At 46.2% G+C, this 25,840-nt stretch overlaps 2 protein-coding genes across 5 annotated transcripts in view; one reads left to right on the top strand and one right to left on the bottom strand.

Moving 5' to 3' along the window:
- The first annotated feature begins 1,065 nt into the window (after window positions 1-1,065).
- On the top strand, window positions 1,066-24,828 carry LOC105275285 (protocadherin-like wing polarity protein stan). Its single transcript, XM_026973885.1, has 18 exons — window positions 1,066-1,256; window positions 10,637-11,196; window positions 11,513-12,074; window positions 12,157-12,434; window positions 12,512-13,225; window positions 13,762-14,602; window positions 14,857-17,057; window positions 17,182-18,283; window positions 18,393-19,011; window positions 19,107-19,473; window positions 19,624-19,839; window positions 19,946-20,518; window positions 20,640-21,066; window positions 21,266-21,503; window positions 21,713-22,033; window positions 22,234-22,831; window positions 23,608-23,614; window positions 23,748-24,828. Exons 2-18 carry the CDS (start codon window positions 10,754-10,756, stop codon window positions 23,757-23,759), a joined length of 9,519 nt encoding a protein of 3,172 aa, XP_026829686.1. The 5' UTR covers window positions 1,066-1,256; window positions 10,637-10,753; the 3' UTR covers window positions 23,760-24,828.
- LOC105275287 (dedicator of cytokinesis protein 3) overlaps window positions 23,271-25,840 on the bottom strand; it is a 49,105-nt gene continuing 46,535 nt past the window's right edge. For 2 of the 4 annotated variants that reach the window (XM_011332023.3, XM_011332021.3), the window contains one exon: window positions 23,271-25,740. In XM_011332023.3, the coding sequence (XP_011330325.1) occupies window positions 25,579-25,740 (162 nt within the window). In that variant the 3' untranslated portion in view covers window positions 23,271-25,578. The remainder of the gene's footprint in view (window positions 25,741-25,840) is intronic. The other 2 variants (XM_011332022.3, XM_026973886.1) reach the window with 1 other exon arrangement.

Raw genomic sequence — 25,840 nt, 5'->3', positions numbered from 1 at the left:
AATTTAATTTTGTAGACATGTCTTCTTACACTTTTTTTTATTCTTACAACTATGTACTGTCCAAACGTTTTATTCAAGTGAAATCCAATTTTTTAAACTCGATGAAGAACGGAAACTTTATGTCCGTTCGCATGTATAAAATGCGTCCCCAAAAAGTCGGTCGCTTTCAATCCTTTTGTAATCAGGAACTTTCTATAAAAGGAAGTTCGTCTGAATCGCGAGAACCTTTCTAAAGTTCGTACGTATAATTTCCTGACACCCTATAGCAAGTGTCTTGGCAAAGGGAAAGAGAGAATCCACATTATGTCGACGGCGAAGAACGCGGGATTTCTTCACTTTTCCGCGCTTACTTTTCGATCGTGATCTATTTGGACCCGAACGGCCTGATTTTCAGTTCGACTCGTTTCATCTCCACCGCGGCGTGTTACTGATCAAAGCTGTGCCGAGAGGCGTCGAACAGGTAGTCGTCCTCTCCAACGGTTGCGGTCGCGTCGCGTACGCACGTACGCACACACGTGCGAGTGAATGAAGGCGCTCAGGGCCGACTGCAGCTTAGGGTGCAAACGTATGATAAATTATAATATGATAATCTATTCGAAACATGATAACAGTTTCACAACGAAATCACCGACATTTCGGGAAAAAATTAAGGCTGATCAAAACCGATTAATCAAAAAATCGCATTTGTGTCATTTAATGATTTAATTAATTACCATTTAAGTGCTCAACAATTACAATCAGATCGCGATAATAATTGCACGCCATTTCAGACCTGATTACATAAAATTACAGGAATTTCATTATTACTACAGAGAAATTACAAAGATTGTACAATTAAAATTTAAAAAAATGCCTTATAGCTCACGAGATCAGAGAGCGAAACAAGATCATAGATCCATAGATCCCGCAGACGGGGTTTCAGGACTTTCACTTACGTTACTTCGCCGTGTGCGCGCGTATAAAGTCGGAGCGAACGGTCGCGCACGTGTGGAGGCGCACTAAAGCGGCTGTTCCTCGGCGGCGGTATCCGCGGCGGCGGCGGCAGTCGCGTCGCTGACGTGAGGCGGTGCATCGCGCACATCTTGCGCGGCGCGAAATTCTGGCGAGTACGGATTTTATGGTTTCGCGGGCCAGAAAAATATGTAATAGTTTGATGCAAAGTGACAGTGACGATAAGAGAGGGATATAGATCGACGTGATAGACCGACGACCCGGTGAAGATGTGATCGGATCCCAGCGTCGACCTTGGCGGGACGGTGAGTGACCTCTGCGACGCGATTCTTCTTCCTCTGCTCTGCCGCTGCTGCTGCTGCTGTTGCTGCTTCGGACATGCATGTGCGCGAGGCTTCTTCTTCTTCTTCATCTTCTTCTTCTCCGTCTTGTTCCTGGCTACCTCTGTTTCTTCTTGTTCCTGCTATCGCTTCACTTTGTTCTCCCCTCGCCGTCACGACGCAGTTTTCCCACGGGAAAAGTGACCTTTTTTAATTGCTGCTGCATTCGCGGCACCGGTTAACGAACCCCGTGAACTCGTTAAGTCGCAGGAGCTTCTTTCCCGCGTGGTTTTTTCTCCCCGATGAGAAAAACACGCGCTCGCGCGCGCGCTGTCAATCGATGACATGTCGCCGCTCGAAAGCGAGTCGACCTATTAGAAACCACCGCGTATCTTCTTAAAAAATTGTATTAAATGGGAAGACACAAGAAATCTGAAAAACAAACGTTTCTGAAATATAAAACTTTCCAAAATTCAAAGTTCTTTATGAATTTTGTTATTGATAATACTTATTAATAATAAGTATATTCCGGTGATTTAAATTTTATAACTATAAGCATATTACACGTTATGAGCACTTATGAAAAAATAGGGACATATAGAGTAAGAGAAAGAAAGAGAAGAAGTGGAAGAGTTTCATGTCTTCCTCATTCTTCTCAATCATGATACAAACTAGAAAGAATTTTAACTATAGTTACATAATACCCTATTATTAAGTCTTCATTGTTCACAAAGAAAAAGAAAGAGAAAGAGGACGCTTTCCCTTTATAATATATACAATTATTTGAAATTATCTTCATTAACGAAAACTAGGATAACGAACTTGACACAGCTTGACACGAATTTTCCGGATTAATAAAACCACATTTTATTGCTATGTAAAAATTATATGTCTCGGAGCAAGTAAGCGATGCATCTCGCATAACACGCGCCGCATGTAAAATTCAAGAGTTCCGTACAAGAATAGAGTAAGTCTACAAGCAAGAATCCACAAAGAGAGAGCTCGCTTAAATTTGATATTCTTCAACGCGACAATAGCTTGCGTTTGAAACAAAATTCACGAGAATTGCAGACTTATCTCCATTCTTGCTCTTAATCCTTCCATTAATCGAGATCCTCTTTTTTTCTTTCGAGGAGATCCTCGTAGGACTTCGCTCTCCAATCTCGCGATCTTGCCGAGAGGAGCGCTAGGTCCCGAGGGAAATTCGAGGCGAGGGAAGCCCTAAAACGAAGGGCGGCCGGTCGGCCGTACGAAAAGCTGCTCGCGCGGAGAAAGCCTCCCCGATACGACACGCGTTGCGACGCGTGCGTTCCTCGGGCGAGCGAATCAATATTTGGAGGGTAGGCGTCCGCGTCCCGACGAACGGCGTCGAGGCTGGCGGAACGTGAGTCACTCACCCCTGTCCGCGGTAGAAAGAAGGAAAGAGAGCGAGCGAAGCGAAAGGGGGCTGCTGACCTCTCTTTCTCGTCCCCTTTTCTCGCACCGTGTCCGACGCGGCCCTCGTGCAGCAGCCCTCGTTACGCAAGTTTCGTCGATTCTCTCGTGGACGAGATTTTGTTTTATTTTTCACTTGACGTATTTTCTGGCTCGATGTATTTCTTAAAATTCGACTTTGTTTTCCACAAGTTTTTTGAATACTGCATACTCGCATGGAAAACCAAGATCACGTGTAACTTTTGAAAACCGTAACAACAATGATAAATGAAATAGTACTTAATACTAAGGCACTTAAAACGTGATTATATAATGTTAAAGGCATTAATGCGGTTATGTTATATATTTTCTTTCCGATTCAAAAAGGTAAACTTTCATAGAATCCTGATTCAAGTGCTAAAATAATAAAATACAACTTGTAGAATTTATTTACATTAAATATGTACTGTCATACATTATTTAAATAGAACATGATCAATTTAGTGAAATAATAATTCCGAGTTCTCTAAAAAACTTCTAAACTGTATCATTCAATAACCCTCGGAAATCCCGTTTAGATTTCGACCCGAGATGATCCATCTCTCATGTATCTCTCCAAACAGGCTTCATCGGGTGACACGAGCGGATTGACTCGTTGCGCGCGATGAAACGGGGTCTCTCTAATTAAGACACTCGTTGGATTTTCGGATTTCCCAGTCCGACGACCAACCGGTCGCTGTTATGAGCGCGCGATGTTAATTTACGACGAGGCTCCGCAGGAGCGTGAAGCGTGTGCGACGTACGCGCTTAAGTAAACCCGTTCGTGTGCACGCACGGTTGTGGGAACAGGTTCCATAAAATCGAGCGCTCTTCCGTAGAAGAGCCCCTTATCCGCGCCGGGCATCTTCTCTTGCCCGCTGCATTGCGCGCCGCCTCGCGCGCATCGATACGGGCCACCGCCGCCATCGCTTTGGGAACCCTTCGAACCCTCGAGGAACCTATTTCCAGACGGTCCCATCATAGGATTCTGTATCGCATGTCGAGTTCGATTAGATCAACGAAATAAAGAACGACCATGTTTGGCAGGTGGACGCAACCAGTTTTCTCCGCAGGAACATAAAAATTCTTCGGTAGCTTTTTGTGCACGTTGTCAGTTCATGAATTACGTCAGTCACATCGTTATCCACATATTTACATTTTCTAAGTTCCAACTTTACTGTAATTTAGTTATGAAGGTGTCAATCACCATCCCGTATAAACAAATTTTCAAGTCTTCAAGGTAGCTCGAAGACTTGAAAAATAATTAGATACATGTGCGATTAACGTTATTACGAAAATAGATAATAGTCTCGCAGTCGGTACCATAATAGTACCTTGATAATATCGCAGTTGAAGCGGATAGTACTGGCACACGTTTTTCAAGCCGGCAGAAAACCAATGCGGTCACGTACGCGTCGCGAATCGATCGGATCCTCCTGCCCGCGCGAGAGGATCATTGATCCACGCCCAGGTGGATCACGATTTTCCTAGCCGCTTACCCACGCGATCATCCGCGGACTTTCTCTCTTTCCTCGACCTTACCGTTACGTGAATATGGTTTTGCGCTCGCGCGTAACGGTGCGCATTGTGGCCATCGCTGCAGAATAAAGAGATCTGTCCGAGCGGACGCGCGCGAGTATCGCGAGCCTCTCTCGCAAGCCTCTCGCGTCTCCGTGAAAGAATGCAATGCGCATCGGGGACGTTCTTTCCTTTCCTCCGGTCCCTTTCTCCCCGCTGTCATGTACCTATGTCGCATCGTGTGTCCTCTTCGCCCGCGACGAACAGAGTCCGCCGACGAGTTAACGACTCTCGCCGCTGGAAGCCGGAGGAGGATCTCCTCTCGACGAGATCCGCCCATTAAAAAGTCGTAAAGTGAAATTCGTATACTGGATGTAACAATATAACATTTCGTAATTCGAATCTCACTGCTGCGACGCTTCGGCGCTCCAGGAACATTTAGACATCAGAGTAACATAAAAATCACGTAACATTCATTTGAGATAATCACCTACACCGTTATCCAATAACGACTTACTCGACATCGATGTGCAGACAGCGAAGAATAATGACTGAATGGTGCTGGAGCAAGGAGCAATGATAGCAATATAATAGCTTACGCGGATCGATAGGTTCAACGGTGAACCTCCGGATTTAATATGTCGTCTGCGCCTCCACCAATGTCGGCGTCACCGCACGAGCAAATTCACTCGCTAGGGTGATCCTCCGAAAGAATAGGGATCCTCGAGCCGAGTCTGTTCGGCTCGGCAAGAAACGATCGCTCGACGGTCTCTCCGCGTCGCGGCCTTGAGTGGGAACCGCGTACACCGGTTATTGTAATAGCCGTCCCTCGCGTGTTCGCGCTCATCGGACCAGCCGAGCCGGTGGTTGCAGAAGAAAGTTGGCAGGCGAAGAGAGAGAGAGAGAGGAAAGTGGAAGAAGGTCGAGAGATGAAGAGGGCGAGAGGGACAAATGGAAAGAGACGAAAGAAGAACAAGAAGAACGACGAGGAAGAGGGAGAGTCGCTGACACCGGCTGCCAGGACGAGGATGCCCCTGGCGATTCATCAGAGTCGTCCAAGACTCTTTTTCTTCGTCGTAATAATCACCGGGCTGATTCTCGACCGATCCGCTGCATACGATGTGGTCGTAATGAGATATGGCGCCGAGCGACTCCTCTTCGCGGCCATTTTTGGTCCCGCGGTTAGGGTATTGCTTATGCAGTAACGCTGGGGTAATTTCGCATCGCGAGCACGGGGATTCGCCCTCCTATTTCGCCTGCTCGGGAATGCACGGTCAATCCAGGAACGCATCCGTGGTATGCGAGAGTACGTAGCTTCCTGTCAGCACCAAGATACCACGACGACGACGACGACTCTCGCATCTCTTCCGCGTCGCATTCTCCAGCAACGACCAATCCATAAATCTGTGATTGCCTGACGTGGGTTTCCGCCGAATACCATAGAGCCAGTCGTGATACTATAGAGCCGCGTGTTTTATTCGATGAAGGCGAACACTCGTTCTCTCCTTTTAACGGAATCGATGCTAACTTCTTCGGCGAAATCATAAAGACAACGGGGGTTCTTCACTCCCTACAGGGCCGTTCTGACACGTCGTTTATGCGTTCTCGGTACTTTCGACTACGGACAGATAAATGATTTGTGTTCTTCTTTGCGAGTGCCTCGTCGAAGAAAACGATTTTCAGTCATGTTTTTATGTGAGCTGATGAAAGGATCAATAAAATTTTAGAAAGTAGGAATTTAATTTCTTTAGCGATTATAAGAAACGACGATGAAATTTTCGGGAGAGATTTTCGAAGATTCAGCAGTCTTCGACGTTTAGTCAGTAGTTGTGTTAAACAATTTTTCCCCAAGTTACTTGATTTAAGGAAATCGCACCTTTTTATTACGAAACGCTTTTAAAGTTAAAAGGACTACACCAATTCCAACATCTTAAATTTCATGCAAACCGTTTAAGATATAATAATTTAAACCCGCTGACTTTCCTAAAAGTGTTTTGTGATAAAGATCCAGTTAGAAAGCCCAAGCGGTCGTTTTGAGTCGAAAGTCAGTTAGGAAACAGTCATGAGGTCCATTATGACCTAAGAATCTTCGTCGGTTCGTTTCAGTGACTCGGTGATCGCATAAACGTCCGGAAGAATGACGGTCCCCCGCGTTTGTACGTCTCTATTAAAAAGCAGTGAAGTCGCGCTGTTTCTTCCGAGGTGGACGAGATAACAGGTCTCCGGTTGATTCACCCAAACGGTGTATCCGAGGACGTACGCACGTCTCAGAAAGAGCCGTCTGGGGGTCCCCTGCGCCCTCGTTTCAAAAGGGTCCACTACTCGCGAGAGAGGTACCTGCGAGATAATTGGTAGGACCGGATTCCACGACGAGTCAAGGCTCCTCTCCCGAAATAATTAATAGTTCCATCGGCGGGCCGAAGAGACTTCATTTGGTAGCGAAATAGCGTGCCCTTCGAAGCATCCTGTGGCGTCCTGAATAGGAATTGCGGTGCACGCGATCGCGTGCACTTCTGAAACAGCGCAGCAAAAGTCACCTGCGTTGTTTAAAGAGTCAGTTTATTTGTTATTCATTTATTAATTTTGTCTGCGGAATAGCTGGGAAGACGATCCGTTCCGTCGTTCCGTCATTCCTCTGATTGGAGTAGCCGGTTATATATAGCGAATGATCAGAATTCCTCACATCAGTAACAGTATTAGACTTTCAGATTAGACAAGGAAATGGAAGGTGCATCGGTCGCTTGAAAGCTACGAGAAATTTCCATTCCTTAATGTCTGTCGGAGATAATATCTCACGACGGAGCCTTCAGGAGTGCCTCTCGAGACGATCGAAAGATAACTGCGTGTCTGGAAGCTCTGAAAATCTGCTTGATCGGACGGAAAAGTCGATGACTACACTCGATGCAGGGTGTACCTAAGCGACAATGATGCGCAAGTAGTGCAGATAAGCATCGTCTTACGTAGACAATATTTATTCTCATCGATCTCGCCAATCCTTATATCATTAATCAAAATAATCGTATCTTCATGAATCTGTAATTAATATAAAATCAACTTAAAAATTTCACATTTTCGCTGATTTTTTCCAAGGCGAAAAGATCGCACCGCATTTACCACTAATCATATCCGGATAGTATATGATTCAGCATATCATCTTTTCTTCTTCTCTGGCATTGCTTTGCGTCGTTTCCTGCGGATGATCTCTAAGCGTTCGCGACGGGGGCCCAGGGGTTCGATTGGTTCGTGCCGGTACGCTGGTCATACGGATTGGCGAGAACCGGATCGGCTGGATCCCCTCGGGCGACGAAGAGGACGATTGGCCGGCCGGCTGGCTAACTTCTACCATGGCGAAGGCATCGGGCTATCGTGCCCGTTCTCGGGCACGGTCAACTAGTCGGGGGGACGAACCGACGAACGGAATAATCGTGCACGCAGCGGCAAACTGCTCGCACGAAACGAGAAGGCAGACTGGAGTCTTGGTATAGCTTCACGAACGCGTTTTTCTTCACGGATTTCTTTTGACTAAAGTTCTTCGACTGGAACATTTATATGTAACACAAGTTTCAGTGCATCATTCGTGCAAACATCACTTTAATATTGTTTCTTGCACATTTACATTCGCGCTGGATCGGTGATCGATAGAGAGGATTGTCAATTGGTAACGGCTTCAACATTAGGCTCGAAGAATTTACTTCTGAATCGTTTTATAATCTTCAATGAAACAATTTTTAGTTTTTTTTATAATAAATACTAATTCTTTAAGTACTTTAGGAAGCAATTTTTAATACCGTGTCTCTGTTAAACTACTACCGTAAGCATTTTCTGTTTATGATTCAAATCAAACAGATTTATATCAACAAAATTAGATGCGCTGAAGGAAGCTTCGTCACAGTGATAGATGCTACCGTACTCGGCTTTTTATTAGAACGTAATTTCAAATTCTCTCTCTCTCTCTCTTTCTCTTTCTTTCAGCTCCGAGCTCTAAAAACTTGGGATCTCTACACGATCGATTAACTGGCAAATCGTCGCTCAGCCGTTGCAGCATGCATTTAAAAAGTCGCCGCGCTTACATCGGTACTGGTAGCACAACAAATCGGGCCTCGAATGAGATGCGGTTTGCGGATCTTATACTTGTTACAGAAGTCATGGATCAAGGAACGTGATAGTAGTCTCTCAGCGAGTCTCAGGACGCCGAGTACATAAATCAACTGGTTCTGCTTATTGTGCGAACGTCGACCATCGCTTCTCCTCGTTTGGAAGTCTTGCGTCAAGCTTGCTTTCAACCGACATCCGAGACATCTTGAAAGCCGACATTTGACACTGAAGCCAAAAATCTAACGGCATTTTTTTCCAATCTCTTTTTCCTCTCTCCTTATGTCCAATCTTTTCTCTGCCAAGTCACCCCCATTTTTCCGCGCATGTCCGCATTTATGCACATTTCCGCTTTGCGATGCCCACACAACGCGAATTTTACAGTTATCCCTTTCTGTAGAAAGTACTCGCTTCACAATATCGGACGGTTCGTTGAAGTCTTCGAGGCGTTAAATTGAATATCTCGCTATCTACAAAACGATAGGGGTACGAGCGAAACGGCTCGTTTCACAGGCGATGTTCCCTCACGCAGCTTATGCATATCGCGCTGATATCAAGTTGCATGCGCTTTAAGAAAACACCCGATACACGGATTGGATCCAGTTTTATCAGTAACGAGCGCCAAAATAGACGACGTCCGAGTGTGGGTCGCAAGCGAGGCTCGCCACATTTTGCAGACGTTTCCCGATCATCAGAAATTTGTAACTTGAAATAACAACCCGGAAATTTGACCCGAATATCATGCATTTTAATGTCTACATTCTTCCTTCTTCCTTCGATAAAAAAAGAAAAAATACTCTATCATTTTATACGATATATAATATAATATAAAAATAAAAAACGTAAAATTATCTTGTTATATAAAAGATAAAAGCAAAAAAGAATATCATTTGACCATAAAAAGATGTTCTATAACAATCTATTCTACTTTCACGAATGTTTCAAAAATATTTTGTGTCTCTTCCCTTTTAGTATAAAGAGATTAAAATATTTGAAAATATTTGAAGAATACTAAAAGATTTGAAATGTATATGTTGTATAGAATGAGATTATGTGCTGTATAAGCAGACAGATGTGCAACGAGGATAACGAAGAACTCCAGATAAAGATCGCGAGAACGTTCTTCCGTTCTCCCGAGCGTGACAACGGACGTTTGCATTCCTGCATATTACAGCCGCCATTGTGTTTCTTCACGCTAGATGTCAAGGACGCATAATGTCCGAAAACATTCGTGTACATTAAACTGCCCCACTTCGCTTCTTTTCACTATACAAGATCTTCGTTAACCTTCAATTACTAGCTATATAACTTAATAAAACCAGATCTAGGATCACAATAGCACGACCACCGTGAAATGCGACTGTCTGAGAACACAATCGGAATCTTCCACGGGGCCTCCGGGAGGCTTCTAAACGGAGGAACTTTCGTGAACTTCTTCACTAAGGCGAGCATATGCCTTGATACCCGCGATTCCGTTGCTCGCGCGATCGCTTTCTCGAGATCGCACACTCGCACGCGCGGAAGTCGAGCGTGAAGAAACGCGCGAAGCGATGTATAAAGCCACGCTCGTGGCGAATTGAAGAGCACGATGAGCATGCACGTACGCGCATATGAGGTCAACGAAATCTCACACGACGAAAGCCGGTGTGCCATCGCTCGCCGCAACGCCGGAAATACCGCGTTTCCCACGTTTCGCACCGGGGAGAATCGCCATGGCGCGCGCGAGGGGAAGAAACGCGTGCACACACCACGAAAACCACCGCATGTACAGGATAATTACGGTGCCTCGTTCCAGCAAGATAGCGATTAATCTGTCGCGCGAAGTAAGACGAAGAAATGAGAAACGTTCGTCTCTACGTCCTTGCGCCCTACACCATGTGCTTTTATCTGTTCTGTCCAGCTAGGTTGCTGAGACGCGAGAAGTCTACGCGGAATCACCTGCAACCGCAATGGTAACCATTGCTATTACCACTCTTCTCTCGCTTCTTTCACTCCCGATGTTTTTCCGTCTTCAGGAAAATTACCTCGAGTATTTTGTCACAGTCAGAAAGCAGCATTTATCCAGTAGAATATAAGAAAGAGAGAGTAATTTTAGTAAAATAAGTTTTACTGTCTTGAGTGAAAAGGAACGCTATACTTTGACGATGACAGTAATATTATTGCCATAGCTTCACTCAGAAGAAGAAGAAGAAGAAGAAGTTCCTTAATAATACTTAATTGCATCTTCAACGAATCTCAAATTGATATCCTTCTCATAGAAGATTTGAATCAATCTTCCAATGGAATTCTTCATAATTTTCCAGATGGGTCCTGACGCGATTATGTTCTGCATCCGCAAGGGATAAGTGATTCGGATAATCATGGGACGCGCAAGAAGAGAACAGCAGGATCGATTAGCGGATTGACTTAGCCGCACCGTTATGGCGAGGTGGCGATGGGCGCTGCTGATCCTAGCGAGCGTCTGGACGCTGAGCGACGGCTACCTGGCGGTGCTGCCGTCCAGCACGCCTGCCGGCACCGTCGTCTTCGAGGCTGGGGTGCCACAACTGGGTGGGCGTCGCAAGTACGAGGCGTCCAGCGAGCGCACCGCGTGGTTCGCGCGGAAACTCCTCAAGGTTCATCCGCACACAGGACGCGTGACTCTGGCGAGGGCGTTGAGCTGTGATGGGCTTCAGTATCCGCGAATCTTCACCTTCTACGTCGACTCGACGAGCTCCCGCCTCGGTAGACCCACCATCGACTACTACAGTCTACCGCTAAGAATCTTGATCACCGGATGCGGCGGAGAGGGTCGCGACCTGGCAGCTACGAGGGGCTGGATGGCGGAAACTCTGGCTTCATATGCGATGCCCAGTACCGACAGGTTGGGTCATGTTTAAGAATGTCAGATTTAAGTCAAACGTGAATAAGATATAAGCGATCTGTCGATAAACGAGCTTGATTCGTTTGTCTGTCCTGAGAAGAGTGAAATGGTCAGGATGGTCATATGTATTATATTACGCCAAACTGCGATAATTATCACAAATCGTGAACTTTTATTATTAATCACTACTTGCTGACAATAGAATATTTTATTATTTAAGATAATTTTGATTAAATATTTTAATATTGAAGAAAGGTCCTGTGTGTTCCATTTTCCAAAACCAATTAAAAGTTATGCAATTGTTACATTCTGATAGGTTCACTGAAGTATGTCTTCGAACATCTCAGTTGGTGGCAGCCCTTCGCGATTTTTTGCCGCAAACAGCCTTAAAAGAGTGCGAGACTAGATGGGGCGGGGTGGCGGATCCCAGGTTTCTCGTGGAGGGTGCCGCCGGAGATCTGGTCTCCGCCAGTGAGCAGTGTCTGGTAGACCCGCTGTGGAAGGTCTCGGTCAGCATGAATTTGCGTTGTGCTGGTGACTCGCGTCTGACCGATGCTGAACACCGGTTGAAGATCGTGTTCCACCATCGTCAGTTGGATGACACCGATTTGGGTCGTCGAGTAAGACGAGAGCTAAAGAACCAGTCGCCATATTTTGAGCAACCACTCTACGTCGCCGCGGTGGAAGAAGAGAAAGAACCAGGAGTATACGTGACCTCGGTGAGAGCCAGGGACCCTGAAAACGGCGCTGTACGATATTCGATGAGCTCGCTGATCGACGCAAGGTCGCAGGCGCTGTTGGCCCTTGACCCGGTCACTGGAAGAGTGACCACCCGTGCGAGATTGGATAGGGAGAACGTTGACGTGCACTACTTTCGGGTATGATAATTAATTAATTTATATATATGAATACAAGTTATTTGATATTTGAAATATTTAATATTGTCGATGTTCGTCGCAGGTGCTGGCAGTAGACGACTCATTTCCTCCGCGTACTGGTACAACAACTCTTCAAGTTAACGTGCTAGATGCGAATGATCACGCACCCAGCTTCGAGTGGCCAGAATACGACGCGTCAGTGCGCGAGGGTGTCCCCGTGGGCTCTACGGTGATCACGGTTAAGGCAACAGATCAAGACACCGGTAGGAACGCCGAAGTAGAATACTCCATCGTATCTACCACGGCGGGTGGCGGTACCATGCCAACAGAGGACGCGGCGATCTTCAGGATCGACCCCAGGTCAGTTATCACAAAATATAAAGAATTTATAGTTGAATCACGTATCTTTGCATAAAGTAAGTTCTCATCTTTCTTAGATCCGGCGTAGTAACCACGCGAACGGCGCTGGACCGCGAACAAACTGAGGTGTACACAGTGATACTGAGTGTGACGGACCAGGCGACGCCGCCATCGGCACGACGGAGTGCTAATGCGACCTTGGTAGTGCGCGTTCTGGATGACAACGACAATTATCCACAGTTCACTGAGCGTACATACTCGGCGGCGGTGCCGGAGGACCTGGACTACACGACGAATCCAGTAGTGGCGCGCATCCGGGCGGCGGATGCGGATGCGGGTGCAAACGCAGCTGTACGCTATGCCATCATCGGCGGCAACACGCAGAACACGTTCTCGATCGATTCGATGAGCGGCGACGTCGTCCTGGTGAAGCCACTTGATTATGAATCCACCAGAAGCTACAAGATTGTCGTGCGCGCCCAGGACGGCGGCTCACCCGCGCGCTCCAACACTACCCAGCTATTAGTGATGGTCCGGGATGTGAACGACAATGCTCCCAGATTTTACACCAGCCACTTTCAGGAATCGGTATCGGAAAACGTGCCGTTGGGATACTCGGTGTTGCGAGTGCAGGCATACGATGCCGATGAGGGTAACAATGCGCTCATCCGGTATACCATAGGCGCCCGCGATTTCAGCGGCGCCTCCACGGAGAACTTTCCCATTACCGTGAACACGGAGACTGGTTGGATCTACACGACGAAGCAGCTGGACCGCGAATTGTGTTCCAGGTCGATTCATCATTTATTAACTTTGATTGTTATTCAATTAGAACTCAAGAATATACAGGGTGTCTGACATAAGGCGAAAAATCTCTCGCCCACAGATCTCGTCAAACTGAATTAAAAAGTCCTGTACCATTTTGCAAACAACCACGTAAAATTTCGAGTAATTAAGTAAAGAAAGTTCGCTCATTCAACGGACGCGATCGGCAGCGAGGGAAATATAGGCATGAATGACGTCAAAAACGGCTAGCCACGCGCGCGACGCGAGAATCGAAGAACGCGATTACAGCGGCAGGCGAGACGACTCTTCTAAGAAATACGACAACACTTTCTCGGCAACACGAGCGCGTGAATGAGACGCTGAGAAATTATTGTCCACGCGCCGTCTCGCCTGCCGCTGCAATCCGATACTCGCTGCTATCGCGTTCTTCTAAGAAATACGCCAGCGCGCGCGTTTTTTACGTTATTCATTCATACTTCTCTCGCGTCCGCTGAATTAGCGAACTTTCTTTACTTAATTTATAAATTTATTTCTATTATAGATATCAATTCACCGTAATCGCGGCGGACTCCGGCGAAGAATCAAAATCCGCAAGTGCAACGGTGATCCTCATGGTGACCGACGTGAACGATAACGATCCGTACTTCGAGCCAAAGAATTACGAAGCCGTAGTATCTGAAGACGATCCTCCTGGCACGCCAGTCGCTTCAGTGACCGCCACTGATCCCGACGAAGACGCCAGGATCCACTATGAGATCACGGGCGGCAACACACGTGGACGCTTTTCGATCGCGTCGCAAAACGGTCATGGACTCATCACCGTCGCCCAGCCGCTCGATTACAAACAGGAAAAGCGATTTGTGTTGACGGTTACGGCGTCGGACAGCGGTGGTCGCACTGATACAGCCCTCGTCTACGTCAACGTGTCGGATGCCAACAATTTTTCGCCCGTGTTTGAGAACGCGCCGTACTCGGTCTCGGTGTTCGAGGACGCGCCGGTTGGCGTGACCGTGCTGGTGGTGAGCGCGACCGATTCCGACGTCGGCAAGAACGCCCAGATTACTTATAGCCTGGCGACCGATAATGGCGAAGAGGCAATCACCGAGTTCACCATCAATCCACAGACCGGAGCGATCACCACGACCAAAACGCTCGATCGCGAGTTGGTGCCGTCGTACTTGCTGACAGTAACCGCACGAGATGGCGGGGTGCCGCCGCTGTCGGATACTACCGACGTGGAGATCTCCGTTACGGATGTGAACGACAATGCGCCGGTCTTTGAGGCACCGCAGTACCAAGGTTCAATTCCGGAGGATGTTCTGGTGGGCACTAGCGTGCTGCGAGTTGCGGCCACTGATGCGGATACTGATCTCAACGGCCGGGTGAGTACGATGCTTCTTAACAGAAGAGAAAACCTCGATTATGATTTAAAGTGAGAGTATTAAGTAAATCGCGTATAACTCTTAATTAAAATGAATTTTAACGATTAGTGAAAGCGTGGAAATAATATGAAATTAACGTAATTTATTATTATATTAATAAAATTATTTCTTACAAGAAAATAATCTATCGATATTAATATACGATCGATTAATTTTGCCAATTTATTACATTTTTCTGACTCACTAATTTTCAGGTAAGGTATGCTCTGGAAGATGATGGCGACGGAGCTTTCGCAATCGATCCCACTACAGGCATCGTCAGGACCGCAAAACCGTTGGACCGCGAGTCCGTGGCGCGTTACGCTCTGAAGGCGGTCGCTATAGATCGCGGGTCGCCTGCCCTTTCATCCGTCGTGTCCGTCACCATCAAAATCGAGGACATCAACGACTCGCCGCCCGCTTTCGAGAATGACAAGATAGTTCTGTACATCGCCGAGAACTCTCCAATCGGCTCGACCGTCGGCGAGATTTATGCCCATGACCCGGACGAGGGCCCGAACGCGGTTGTGCAATATAGCATTATTGGTGGCGAAGATTCTAACAGTTTCTCCCTTAATATCCGTCAGGGTGCGGACCGCGCGGAGTTGATCACGCTTGAGGAGCTCGACTATGAGTCGCCCAAAAAGAAATTCGAATTGGTGGTGCGCGCAGCATCGCCACCGCTGCGTTCGGACGCGTTGGTGCAGATTCTGGTAACTGACGTGAACGACAACGCGCCGGTGCTCAAGGACTTCCAGATCGTCTTTAACAACTTCAAAGACTTCTTCCCAACTGCGCCAATCGGACGAATACCAGCAACCGACGCCGATGTGACGGACAATCTCGTATACAGCATTCTCGCCGGCAACAATGCGAATCTGATCGATCTTAACAGGACCACTGGTGAGATTCGGCTTTCGCCGCAACTCAACACCAACGTGCCACGGGTAGCAACTATGGAAGTTGCTGTGACAGACGGAATCAATGAGGCGAAGGCTACGATGACGCTGTCCGTGCGTCTGATCACCGACGAAATGCTGCTGAACTCAATTACCGTGAGACTGGACGACATGACGGTGGAGGCTTTCCTCAGCCCTCTTCTGGGATATTTCCTAGACGGCCTGGCGGCGATCATCCCGTGCCCGCGCGAGAATATTTTCCTTTTCAGCATTCAAGAGGATGCCAATGTACACGCCAAGATCTTGAACGTGAGCTTCTCGGCGCGACGAGTTGAACCCGGCACGGTCGACGAGTTCTATAGCCCGCAGTTCCTCCAGGAGCGCGTCTACTTAAATCGAGGTATCCTCGCAAGGCTTGCGACGGTCACCGTTCTGCCGTTCGACGACAATCTCTGCGTCCGCGAGCCTTGCCTCAACTACGAAGAGTGCTTAACGGTGTTGAAGTTCGGCAACGCGTCTGGCTTCGCCAGCAGCGATACCGTGCTCTTTCGACCGATCTATCCGGTAACCACATTTGCGTGCAGGTGCGCGCGTGGCTTTACCGGCAGCCGTGAGGCTTACATGTGCGACACTGAAGTGAACTTATGTTACTCGAATCCGTGCGTGAACGGTGGCACCTGTCACAGACGGGAAAGCGGCTACTCGTGCACTTGCCGACCAGGATTTACCAGCGAGAACTGCGAAATCTCGATGGAACGCAGCGTCTGTCAGCCTGACGTGTGCAAGAGCGGCTCCCAATGCACCATGAAGAACACCGGCGGTTTCACCTGCGAGGGTTGCCCCGTATCCGCACCAGAAAGCGTGACACCACTCTGTGAGCTGCGGGCGCGCAGTTTCGGCCCAGCGACTTTTCTGACTTTCGCTTCATTACGGCAACGCCACCGGCTGCATCTGAGGCTGAGGTTCGCCACAGAGCTGGCTGATGGTCTGTTGCTCTATAACGGCAGGTACAACGAGCGCCACGATTTCGTCGCCCTGGAGATCGTGGACTCGCGGGTACAATTCAGTTTTTCCCTCGGCGATGAGGTGACTAGGGCGACAGCGAGCATCCCAGGAGGTGTTTCCGATGGCCGTTGGCACGAGGTGGAGGTGTCATATATCAACAGAACAGTAACGGTGTCTTTAGATGACTGCGACGTCGCGCTTGCTCTTGAGCACGGAGACAGACTAGGACTGAAATGGGCCTGCGCTGGTAGGAACGAAAGGATACTCGAGGAACGCTGCGGTCTCGTCACCGAGACTTGTCATAGGTTCTTAGACCTGACAGGACCGTTACAACTGGGTGGACTACCAGCGATCCCGTCTAGTTTCCAAATCCGGAATAAGGACTACGTCGGTTGCATCAGTGATCTGTACATCGATCATGTTTTTGTGGATCTAAACTCTTACGTTGCCGACAATGGAACCAATGCCGGTTGTCCCGAGAAGATCGCCTTCTGCGCCTCGTCTCCTTGCAGGTATGATGATTGACGCATCCCTTACAAATACATGATGTATTATTATAAATAGTATAAATGTATCGTATCTTTATCAACACCAATCAAGATCTTGTAAGCATGCTTGAATTTATTTTATGTGCAGGAACAACGGCAAATGTCGCGAAATCTGGTCGGGTTTCGTATGTGAGTGCGAGGACGATTTTGCGGGACCCACGTGTACCGAAGAAGTCGGTAAGCCTTGGAGTTTCCATGGTGACGGTATGCTTAGCTTCAATCCACTACTGAGGCCCATTCAGCTACCTTGGCTAACCGCTCTGAGCTTGCGGACGTGGGCACGACAGGCATTCGTCATGAGCGTGCAGATCGGCCAGAATAGTTCAGCCCTGCTGGAGATGCGTGACGGCAAACTCGTAGCCTCACTGGACGGCGTTGATGTAATTCGCACTGTCGGTACTATTGCCGACGGCGAGTGGCATCGATTGGAGATCATCTGGCAGAGTGGTCATGTATCTTTGGACGTAGATTATCGCGATCGCCCCATCACCTTCCCATTGCCCGCGAAACTGCAGGGTCTATACGTTGGCAAGATCCTCGTGGGCGGCCCGGACCAGGCTACTAATTCCGATCTGCCCTTCTTTGATGGCTGTCTGCAAGATGTACGAATTGGTACCAATCAGAGTGTACTTCAGCGACCAACCGTGCAAGAAAATGTCGGTGCCGGCTGTCCAACCGAGTCCGAGTGCAACCTCGACTGTCCAGAAGCGTCAGATTGCATCACCCGGTGGCGGTCAAGCGAATGCAAGTGTGCTCCTGGTCGCGTCGGTCGTAATTGCGAACGCGTTTGCGATCTGGAGCCGTGCAACGGCACTGGCACTTGTGTTGAGGACGCAGCGGATGCGAGACGTGGCTACCGCTGCGAATGCAATTCACCAGAATACTCAGGAGACTACTGTGAAGTGAAAGCTGATCAGCCGTGCCCGGCAACTTGGTGGGGCACACCAGTCTGCGGGCCCTGTCATTGCGATGAATCGAAGGGCTACGATCCGGCCTGCAACAAAACCACCGGCGAGTGCTACTGCAAGGAGAATCACTACCAGCCAACCGGACGCAAAGAATGCATACCATGCGAGTGCTATGCCACCGGGAGTTTCGGACCGCGCTGTGACAGCGAGACCGGTCAATGCCGATGTCGAACTGGTGTGATTGGTCGATCGTGTACTGACTGCCCGAATCCTTACGCTGAAGTAAGGAAAAAAATTGAATAAGATATATTTTAATTAACGTTACACGTGTAACTATTAATATTATTAATGGATATTAAATATTAATATTAATACTTGTTTAATACGTTAGGTAACTTTGAGAGGCTGCGAGGTGGTTTATGACGGTTGTCCCAGATCGTACTCCGATGGTCTATGGTGGCCCAGGACACTTTTCGGTATGACAGCCATCGAAAACTGTCCTCATCCTGCCGAGGGCAAGGCTTCGCGATCGTGTGACGACAAATTAGGCGGCTGGCAGCCACCTAATCTCTTCAACTGCACCTCTGAAGCGTTCATCGATCAACGATATCAGCTAGCTGCACTAGAGGCTAAAGAGCTCACGTTAAATACCTATGTGGCTGTAAAAATGGCGAAGGACGTTCACAAGGCGGTGAATATCACCAGGGAGATGTATGGCGCGGATCTTCTTGTGGCGGAATCCTTATTAGTAGCATTACTGCGTTACGAAGAGAGCTTGGTCGGCTTGAATTTGACGCACAGCCAGGACAAGGACTATGTTTCTCACTTGGTCGGCATAGCTGGACGAATTCTGAGATCTAAATTCAAAGGAAAATGGGATAAAATAGAGGAACTTAATGGAGACAATCCTGATAAGATTCTGGACGCTATGGCGAGCTATTTGAAAACTCTAACGGCATCTCAACATGATACATTCACTAATCCCTTTGAAGTAGTCGATAATAATGTCGGTAAGTGTATATGATTATTCTTGTAATTTGAAAACTCAATTTTATTGTAAATTAATTTTATTAAATATTTATTACGAATTGTTTGCATATTTTAGTGCTGGGTCTTGACGTCGTAACATCGGAGAGCCTCTTCGGCTACGAGGCCACCGAGTACAAAGAGGATCCCACCTTATCAACGGCGAGGCCTTCGGAAGCTGATCGAAAGGTCGTCATACCCGACACTTCCGCTTTCTTCAGCTCTACGACACATTTCGGCCCATCCATTAGCTTCCCGAAATACAATAACTACATGGCTGATCCCAGCAGATTCGATTCGCATTCGAAAATTCAGGTGCCACTCAGTACGTTAGGCATCAAACCTCTCATGCAAGGTGAACTGAACGTCAAGAACAGCCTGAATAATCAGAAAGCCGTGCTGAGTTACGTGCAATACAAAGAACTCGGTGCTCTGTTACCGCAAAGGTGCGTAATATAATAATAATCGTAGAATTCTCTCATTAAAAATCATCTAATAATTATATTTATTTTTATAATTATATTTTATATATTTCACACATCTTTATATCTTTATTTATAAGTTAATTGTCTTAATGATGTCACGTTTCTTCACAGATTCGATGATTCGGTGGCAGTTAGATGGGGCGTAGAAGTAGCGGTCGGTTCGCCCGTCATTACTGTCTCCGTTTTGGTACCTTCGGACAACGGTTACGAGTCTTTGACAGGAATACCTTTGCAGTCCCCGATCCAAGTTAGACTTTGGCTCACTGAGAACGACGACTTCAAGACCAGAACGAACCCACAATGCGTACACTGGAGCACCGCAAGAGGGTAGGCGAGCTCAATTAATTTCACACAGATTGAAGATATATACGAGTCTTCGTGAAACCGATTAAAAATTCAATTAAATTTATATTTTTTATTTGACAAATTTCAGAGTCGGCGAATGGAGTCGAATGGGCTGCACTACGGAGATCGAGGACAACTCCTTGTCGTTCGGCACCATCGTCAACTGCTCGTGCATGCAACTGTCCACTTTCGCCATACTTACGGACGTTCTCGACCTGGAATACGTGCCGGAACCATCTTTGCTGGAGGACGTGACCAGCTACAGCGCATTCATGCTCGCCCTGCCATTACTACTCGCCGCTCTCCTAATTTTGGCGTTGATTCGTGGCGGTGGCACCAATTCCAACAGCATCCACAAGAATCTGGTGTTGTGCGTCCTCGTGGCGGAAACTCTGTATCTGATCGCGCTCAAAGCTAGAAATCCCCTGATCTCGAACGAGTTCCCGTGTAAGCTGACGGCGATAGGACTGCATTATGCGTGGCTCAGCACCTTCGCCTGGACTCTCGTGGACTCCGTTCATCTCTATCGTATGTTGACGGAGATGAGGGACGTGAATCACGGCCAGATGAGATTCTATTACACCATGGGCTACGGTCTACCGGCCGTCATCGTAGGACTCACCATCGGTGTCAGGGCCGATCAATACGGAAACTTTTACTTGTGAGTAAATTTTTACATGCTTTCATCTTTAAAATATTGAAAGTCTCGTTATTTTAATAACGTAATAAAATAACTAATAATAAAATTGAATCAAAAATAAAATTGTTGTTTAAACTTTCAGTTGCTGGCTGTCTATTTACGAGACGGTGATCTGGTCGCTGATTGGGCCCGTCTGTGCTGCTGTATTGATAAACTTCTGCATTCTCGGGATGTGCATCCGCGCGGCCTTTACCTTGAAAGAGCACATCATGGGTTTCGGCAACTTGCGAACGCTTCTGTGGTTGTCCGTGGCCTCGTTGCCCTTGCTGGGATCAACGTGGACCTTGGCGGTTCTCAACGCGTCCGAGAACTCGTCAATGCTGTCGTATTTATTGAGTGTTGCCATCGTGGTCCATGCGGCATTCAGCCTGATCGGCTACTGTTTCATCAACGGCCGAGTGCGGAGGAACTTGTATCAGAGCCTGTTAAGGTGCCTCGGCAAGAAGACACCATTGCTGGAAGGTAGCACGGGCAACGGAAGCAGCAGCCAAAACGTAAATAGTCATTCAGTACGTAGATTGAAGTTTAAACTTAGAAATTAATAATAATTAAATTACATACAAATAAACATAATGTCGAAATTAATTTTTGAGTAACAACGACATGCAGCTATATGCATCTAATTTATTTCTAATTTCAAATAATTAAAAACAAGTAATTAGGAAGTATGTTTAAGTGAATGCATTAACACTGACGATCATATTTTAGCGCTCAGCGTTGGCTTACTCTTCAACCTACAGCGGAGCCGAGTCCGTGTGTAGAAGAGTTCACGTCGGTGTCTCCACAAGTAGCACAACCTCGAGAAGTACAAATAAAACGGGTTCAAGCCCTTATCGCAGCGACACGCACTTGAGACACACGTCGACGTCCACCAGCAACTATAACAGCGATCGAGATCCATATCTGTCATCCAGAAGCCACCGAACAACGCTACACCCTCGACCAGGTACAGTTTCTTAAAGTTATATTAAATGTTTCTGAATTAATTTAATAGTATTATTGTAGAGCGTATTATGAATGAGAAATTAAGTTTCTTTTTGTTTAACTTTAAAACAGAATGTATGTTGTGTGTGTGATTTATTTAAAAGCCAATTAATTAATAATTTACACTAAATAAAGATTTTCCCTTTTCCATTTTTCTTTCTCATATTTTAGCAGAACCTACAGAGGCGAGAGGACAACGTAGAGAATCGGAATCGGACACGGATGGTTCACAAGCCGAGGGTGGTGGCAGAAGTCTGGATCTTGCAAGTTCACACAGCTCCGACGAGGATGATGTCACGTCGAGATCTCACAGGAACATGGGAGTATCCACGCAGCAGCACGTAACTCACAGTTATCTACCCAATATCCACACCAATCCCGCCGAACACTTGAACATACTTTGCTCGAATACCGAGTTGTTTCCTAACATCAAACCCATCTATGCGCCTCGATGGAGCTCTCAGCTACCGGAAGCATATTTATCATCAAATGGTGAGAATAAATTTAGATTAAGACTTTAGCAAAATTTTAATAAATGCTAATAAAGTATTTTAATTTACAATAAAAAATAAAGTAATAATAATGAAATATAAAAATTGCTGAAGCAAAGATAGAAAATGATAATAAAACAAATGTTTTTATTTCAACGTCAATATAAAAGAATTAATAAATTACTAAATTTCTGTGCGAAGTGATGGACGCACGGGGCAGTCAGTGGTCCGGCGGCACCATGTCAGACAACGAAATGGCCTCGAACAAGACATCCAGTCCGAATCCACTACCGTATCCGGAGATGAGCTCGCCACAGAAGAGTCAGCTGGACGAGAACTACTCCGAAGGCGAAGAGAAGGTCCATCACTTGGGCGAGAAGTACCTGTTCCCGTACACGGCTGAGGAAGACCATACAGTGTCGCCCACCCCGTACATGCTGTCCATGTCGTCGCGCATCCTAGCATCCAGTATGAGCCATCACTCGCAGAACTCGAATCACGAGAATCTGAGTGGTTCCGAGCAGCGTTACGGTAGCTTGAAGCGCGGCCAGAGCATACACGGTTCGCAGCATGACAACCTTAGCGGCTCCGAGAGGTGTGGCAGCCTAAAGCGCGGCAAGATGGGTACTCCGACAGTGCTGGAGGACACCCCCGAATATATCCTGCCGATGAGCGGCAGGATACTGTCGAGCTCGTTGACTCATGACTTGCAACACAGCAACGAGTTAGCGGCGCTCAGGCAGCAGCAGCAGCAACAACAGCAGCAGCAGCAGTATGAGCAAACCATCGCCGAGACTGAGTGAGTATTCCTGGGTGTCATAGTTCGGATTCGGGAGATTTGTTCATTTTTACGGGTATGCTGGCTTCTTGAGTAATAAACTAAAATAAAATAAAGGACTGAGTTAGATTTATGTACGATGGATTCGATGCTTCAAAGTCATTTATAAAGACTAGATATAATGAAGAAAAAGTTCTTGCTTTCTACTTATTACTGCACAAAAAAAAATAAAAGAATGACCAAACAAATACAAATAAATTTGTATTTTTAGCTATCCCTTTATCTTTTTTATTAAAAATTTGAAAAATGTTGTTTAAGTACAATATAGAATAAATGCTACTCAAAACGATACAAAAAGCTACCTGCAATGATCTAAATCTAAAATTACACTAAAAGATATGTCATAACGAGAATTGAGTGTATTGGAAGAGACATGGAAAGATAAAGAAAGACTACATCGTCACGTTTGAATAAAAATAGAAACCTTTATATAAACGATTATTCGAGAAGTTCGTATTCGTCAAGATATAAAATAATTTACAAAAGGATAATACAAGAGCACGTCACATCCAACGTATATAAAAAAGGTGGGCGGCGGTATCTAACATACTTAAGTCGTAGCGGTTTAGCAGAATAGCGCAGTCCTGTATATATGCAACGCTCGTTTTAATTCATTCTGATTTCTCTTTGGTTTCCCGTTTTCCTTGGTGTTTGTGCAAAAGGTGGCGTTGGAACTTTCTAACGTAACTGTATCTTTTCTGTGATCCGTGCTTGCTCTGACGACTAAAAACCATCAGCGAGGAGGTAAGCATGCCGATCATCCTATTACAAGCCTGCTGAATAAATCGCATCAACGACTGTCCGCTAATCTTTCTCTGTCTATACATATATATATTGCTCATACGGTCCCGAATAATCGCGATTGTCGCTGTTACAGGAAGGATACTAACGCGGAAACGTCCGTCTGACGAGGCCCGTGCCACAAAACGAGAGAGCAACGTACAAAGTAATTTAGCTTACGTCTAGTTTAAGTGTCCAACGCGCAATAAAGACTCGTACGATCGTCGATATATATATTTTAAAAAGCGGCCATGACTGCGTACTTACATACTTAGCCATATTAATTAGCATGTATGTGTGAGTGCCTGTTCATATATCGCATATGTACGGTCCGTCGGAGCGATCCTGCGAAATAAACGTCACGCTGAAGTATCTTCCGACGATCTAATAGTGTAAACGACACGATCGCTAAGAGAGTGATAACTACTTATTTAATGGATATCATTAAGAATCGACGATTATCGCTTACATCGTCGGAAAATATGGCGGTTACGTTTGTCCAGTATCATAATTTAAGGATTCAGTGCGCATCAAAAAAAGATAAATAATTTATCATAAAATTATCTTATAAATTTGTATATTTCTGATTTGTATATTTTTATATCGTGATTAGAGAAGTTTTATTTTTCAGATATAACTCGCGGATTCACGTTGCGCACTGAACCGTTCAATTATTCGACCCGACATAAAATACCTGCGCTTATTGTTACTTTGACTCGGGAGCGTCGCGGCTCTGACTTGCGAATCTCCGATCTTCCGCGGTTGACTGTTGCCGCTAATCGGCAACAGCGTCCGGAAGAGCACGGAGAACGAGAATGATCTCTGATTCATTATCGCGTACTCATCAGTCTCGTTTCATCATCGTATCATAAGTTTTCTCTCTCTCTCTCTATCCTTAAGTTCAGTATTGTGCAATGTATGCATTCCACTGCGTCTTTCCTACTTGTGTATGTATAATTTTAGGTTCCATTTACGTTCATTTACGTTCGCGGTTTTTTTTTATAAAATTTTACAATCTCTCTCTTTATTTTACATGCCATGAAGAAGAAAAAGAAGAATAGGAAGAGCTAGCATAAGTCGAAGCGTACAATCGTGCGACGCGGTCTTTTCATACTTTTGTATATATATCTCACACGAAGACAAAGAGAAATAAGAAATGTGCATAATTTATATACCCTTCAATATCGGTGAAGTTTGCTTTCTTCTTCCCCTCACCTACCAGCGCCTCTCCCACAACCGCATCACGACTCGAAATCGGAAGTCAGTAGTATCACTGCACACAGGCTGTAGCAGCATCGTTGATTTCAAAATTTCCTTTATTCTTATGGAAAATATAAATAAATTACAAAATATAGTGTCGGTGTTTGTGTGGATTGCGAGTGTATACTCGGAAGAGCGGTCTTTACCGTAAAGTCAATATATATTTAATATATATATCTATATATATTCGCGGCTTGATCATCAATCACGTTTAAACGAGTTCGATCCGAGTCGCGTTAGACAGGGACCGTCTTGCATAACGCTCTCAATGTTCAAGATTCCTCTTTTTACGAAGATACGAATACAAAGTACGCAAGTTGGATACGGTCCGTTCGTTTGTGTTTGGTTAGGAGTTTGATCGTGTTTCGGATTTCCATTTGCTCACGATTTGTTATCCGCTACGTGCGGAATGATATGCAGACACCGGAGACCTGCACAACGACGACGACAGATCTGAGTCTGCTTTTCCGCGTTCCACTTGTTAGACACAACGAGAGAATGACGATGACGACGACGACATTTTTAGAATTATCCTAAGTTACAGTCTAAAAGATTGCGCCCGATGACTCGAGAGACACGATATCAAATACGAGGATTCGTGTCTGACCATGATGGCACATACACATCACTAAAAGCTAATCGCTAACGACTAGGGGGATACATCGTCGCTACACGGTGCTCTCCGTGTCAGACGCCACAGATAGCGGCATCTTCGGCACCGAATAGTTTTCTGAGTGGCCATGAGTTTGCCTGTTGGACACCCTCTCCAATGTCGAAGGTGCTGAGGGAGTGTCCTGATGAGCCTTCGGAGGAATTGGTGGAGGGCTTACCTGTAAAGGAAAAATATTCACTGGAAACTATTAAATTAAGTTACAAAATTAAAACTATACAAGTTATGTATTTCTATACAAGCCCAAAATTGATAAAACC

Source organism: Ooceraea biroi, chromosome 11 (genome assembly GCF_003672135.1).
Source record: "Ooceraea biroi isolate clonal line C1 chromosome 11, Obir_v5.4, whole genome shotgun sequence".
Lineage (NCBI taxonomy): Eukaryota > Metazoa > Arthropoda > Insecta > Hymenoptera > Formicidae > Ooceraea > Ooceraea biroi.
This window is presented reverse-complemented; position numbering and strand designations above follow the sequence as displayed.

Bases quoted from the DNA above. Each gene is read 5' to 3' on its own strand.
- LOC105275285 (XM_026973885.1), top strand. From the start codon at position 10,754: ATGGCGAGGTGGCGATGGGCGCTGCTGATCCTAGCGAGCGTCTGGACG. The intron at 14,603-14,856 runs GTGAGTACGATG...ACTAATTTTCAG, and splicing joins ATACTGATCTCAACGGCCGG to GTAAGGTATGCTCTGGAAGA. The intron at 18,284-18,392 runs GTAAGGAAAAAA...TTAATACGTTAG, and splicing joins GCCCGAATCCTTACGCTGAA to GTAACTTTGAGAGGCTGCGA.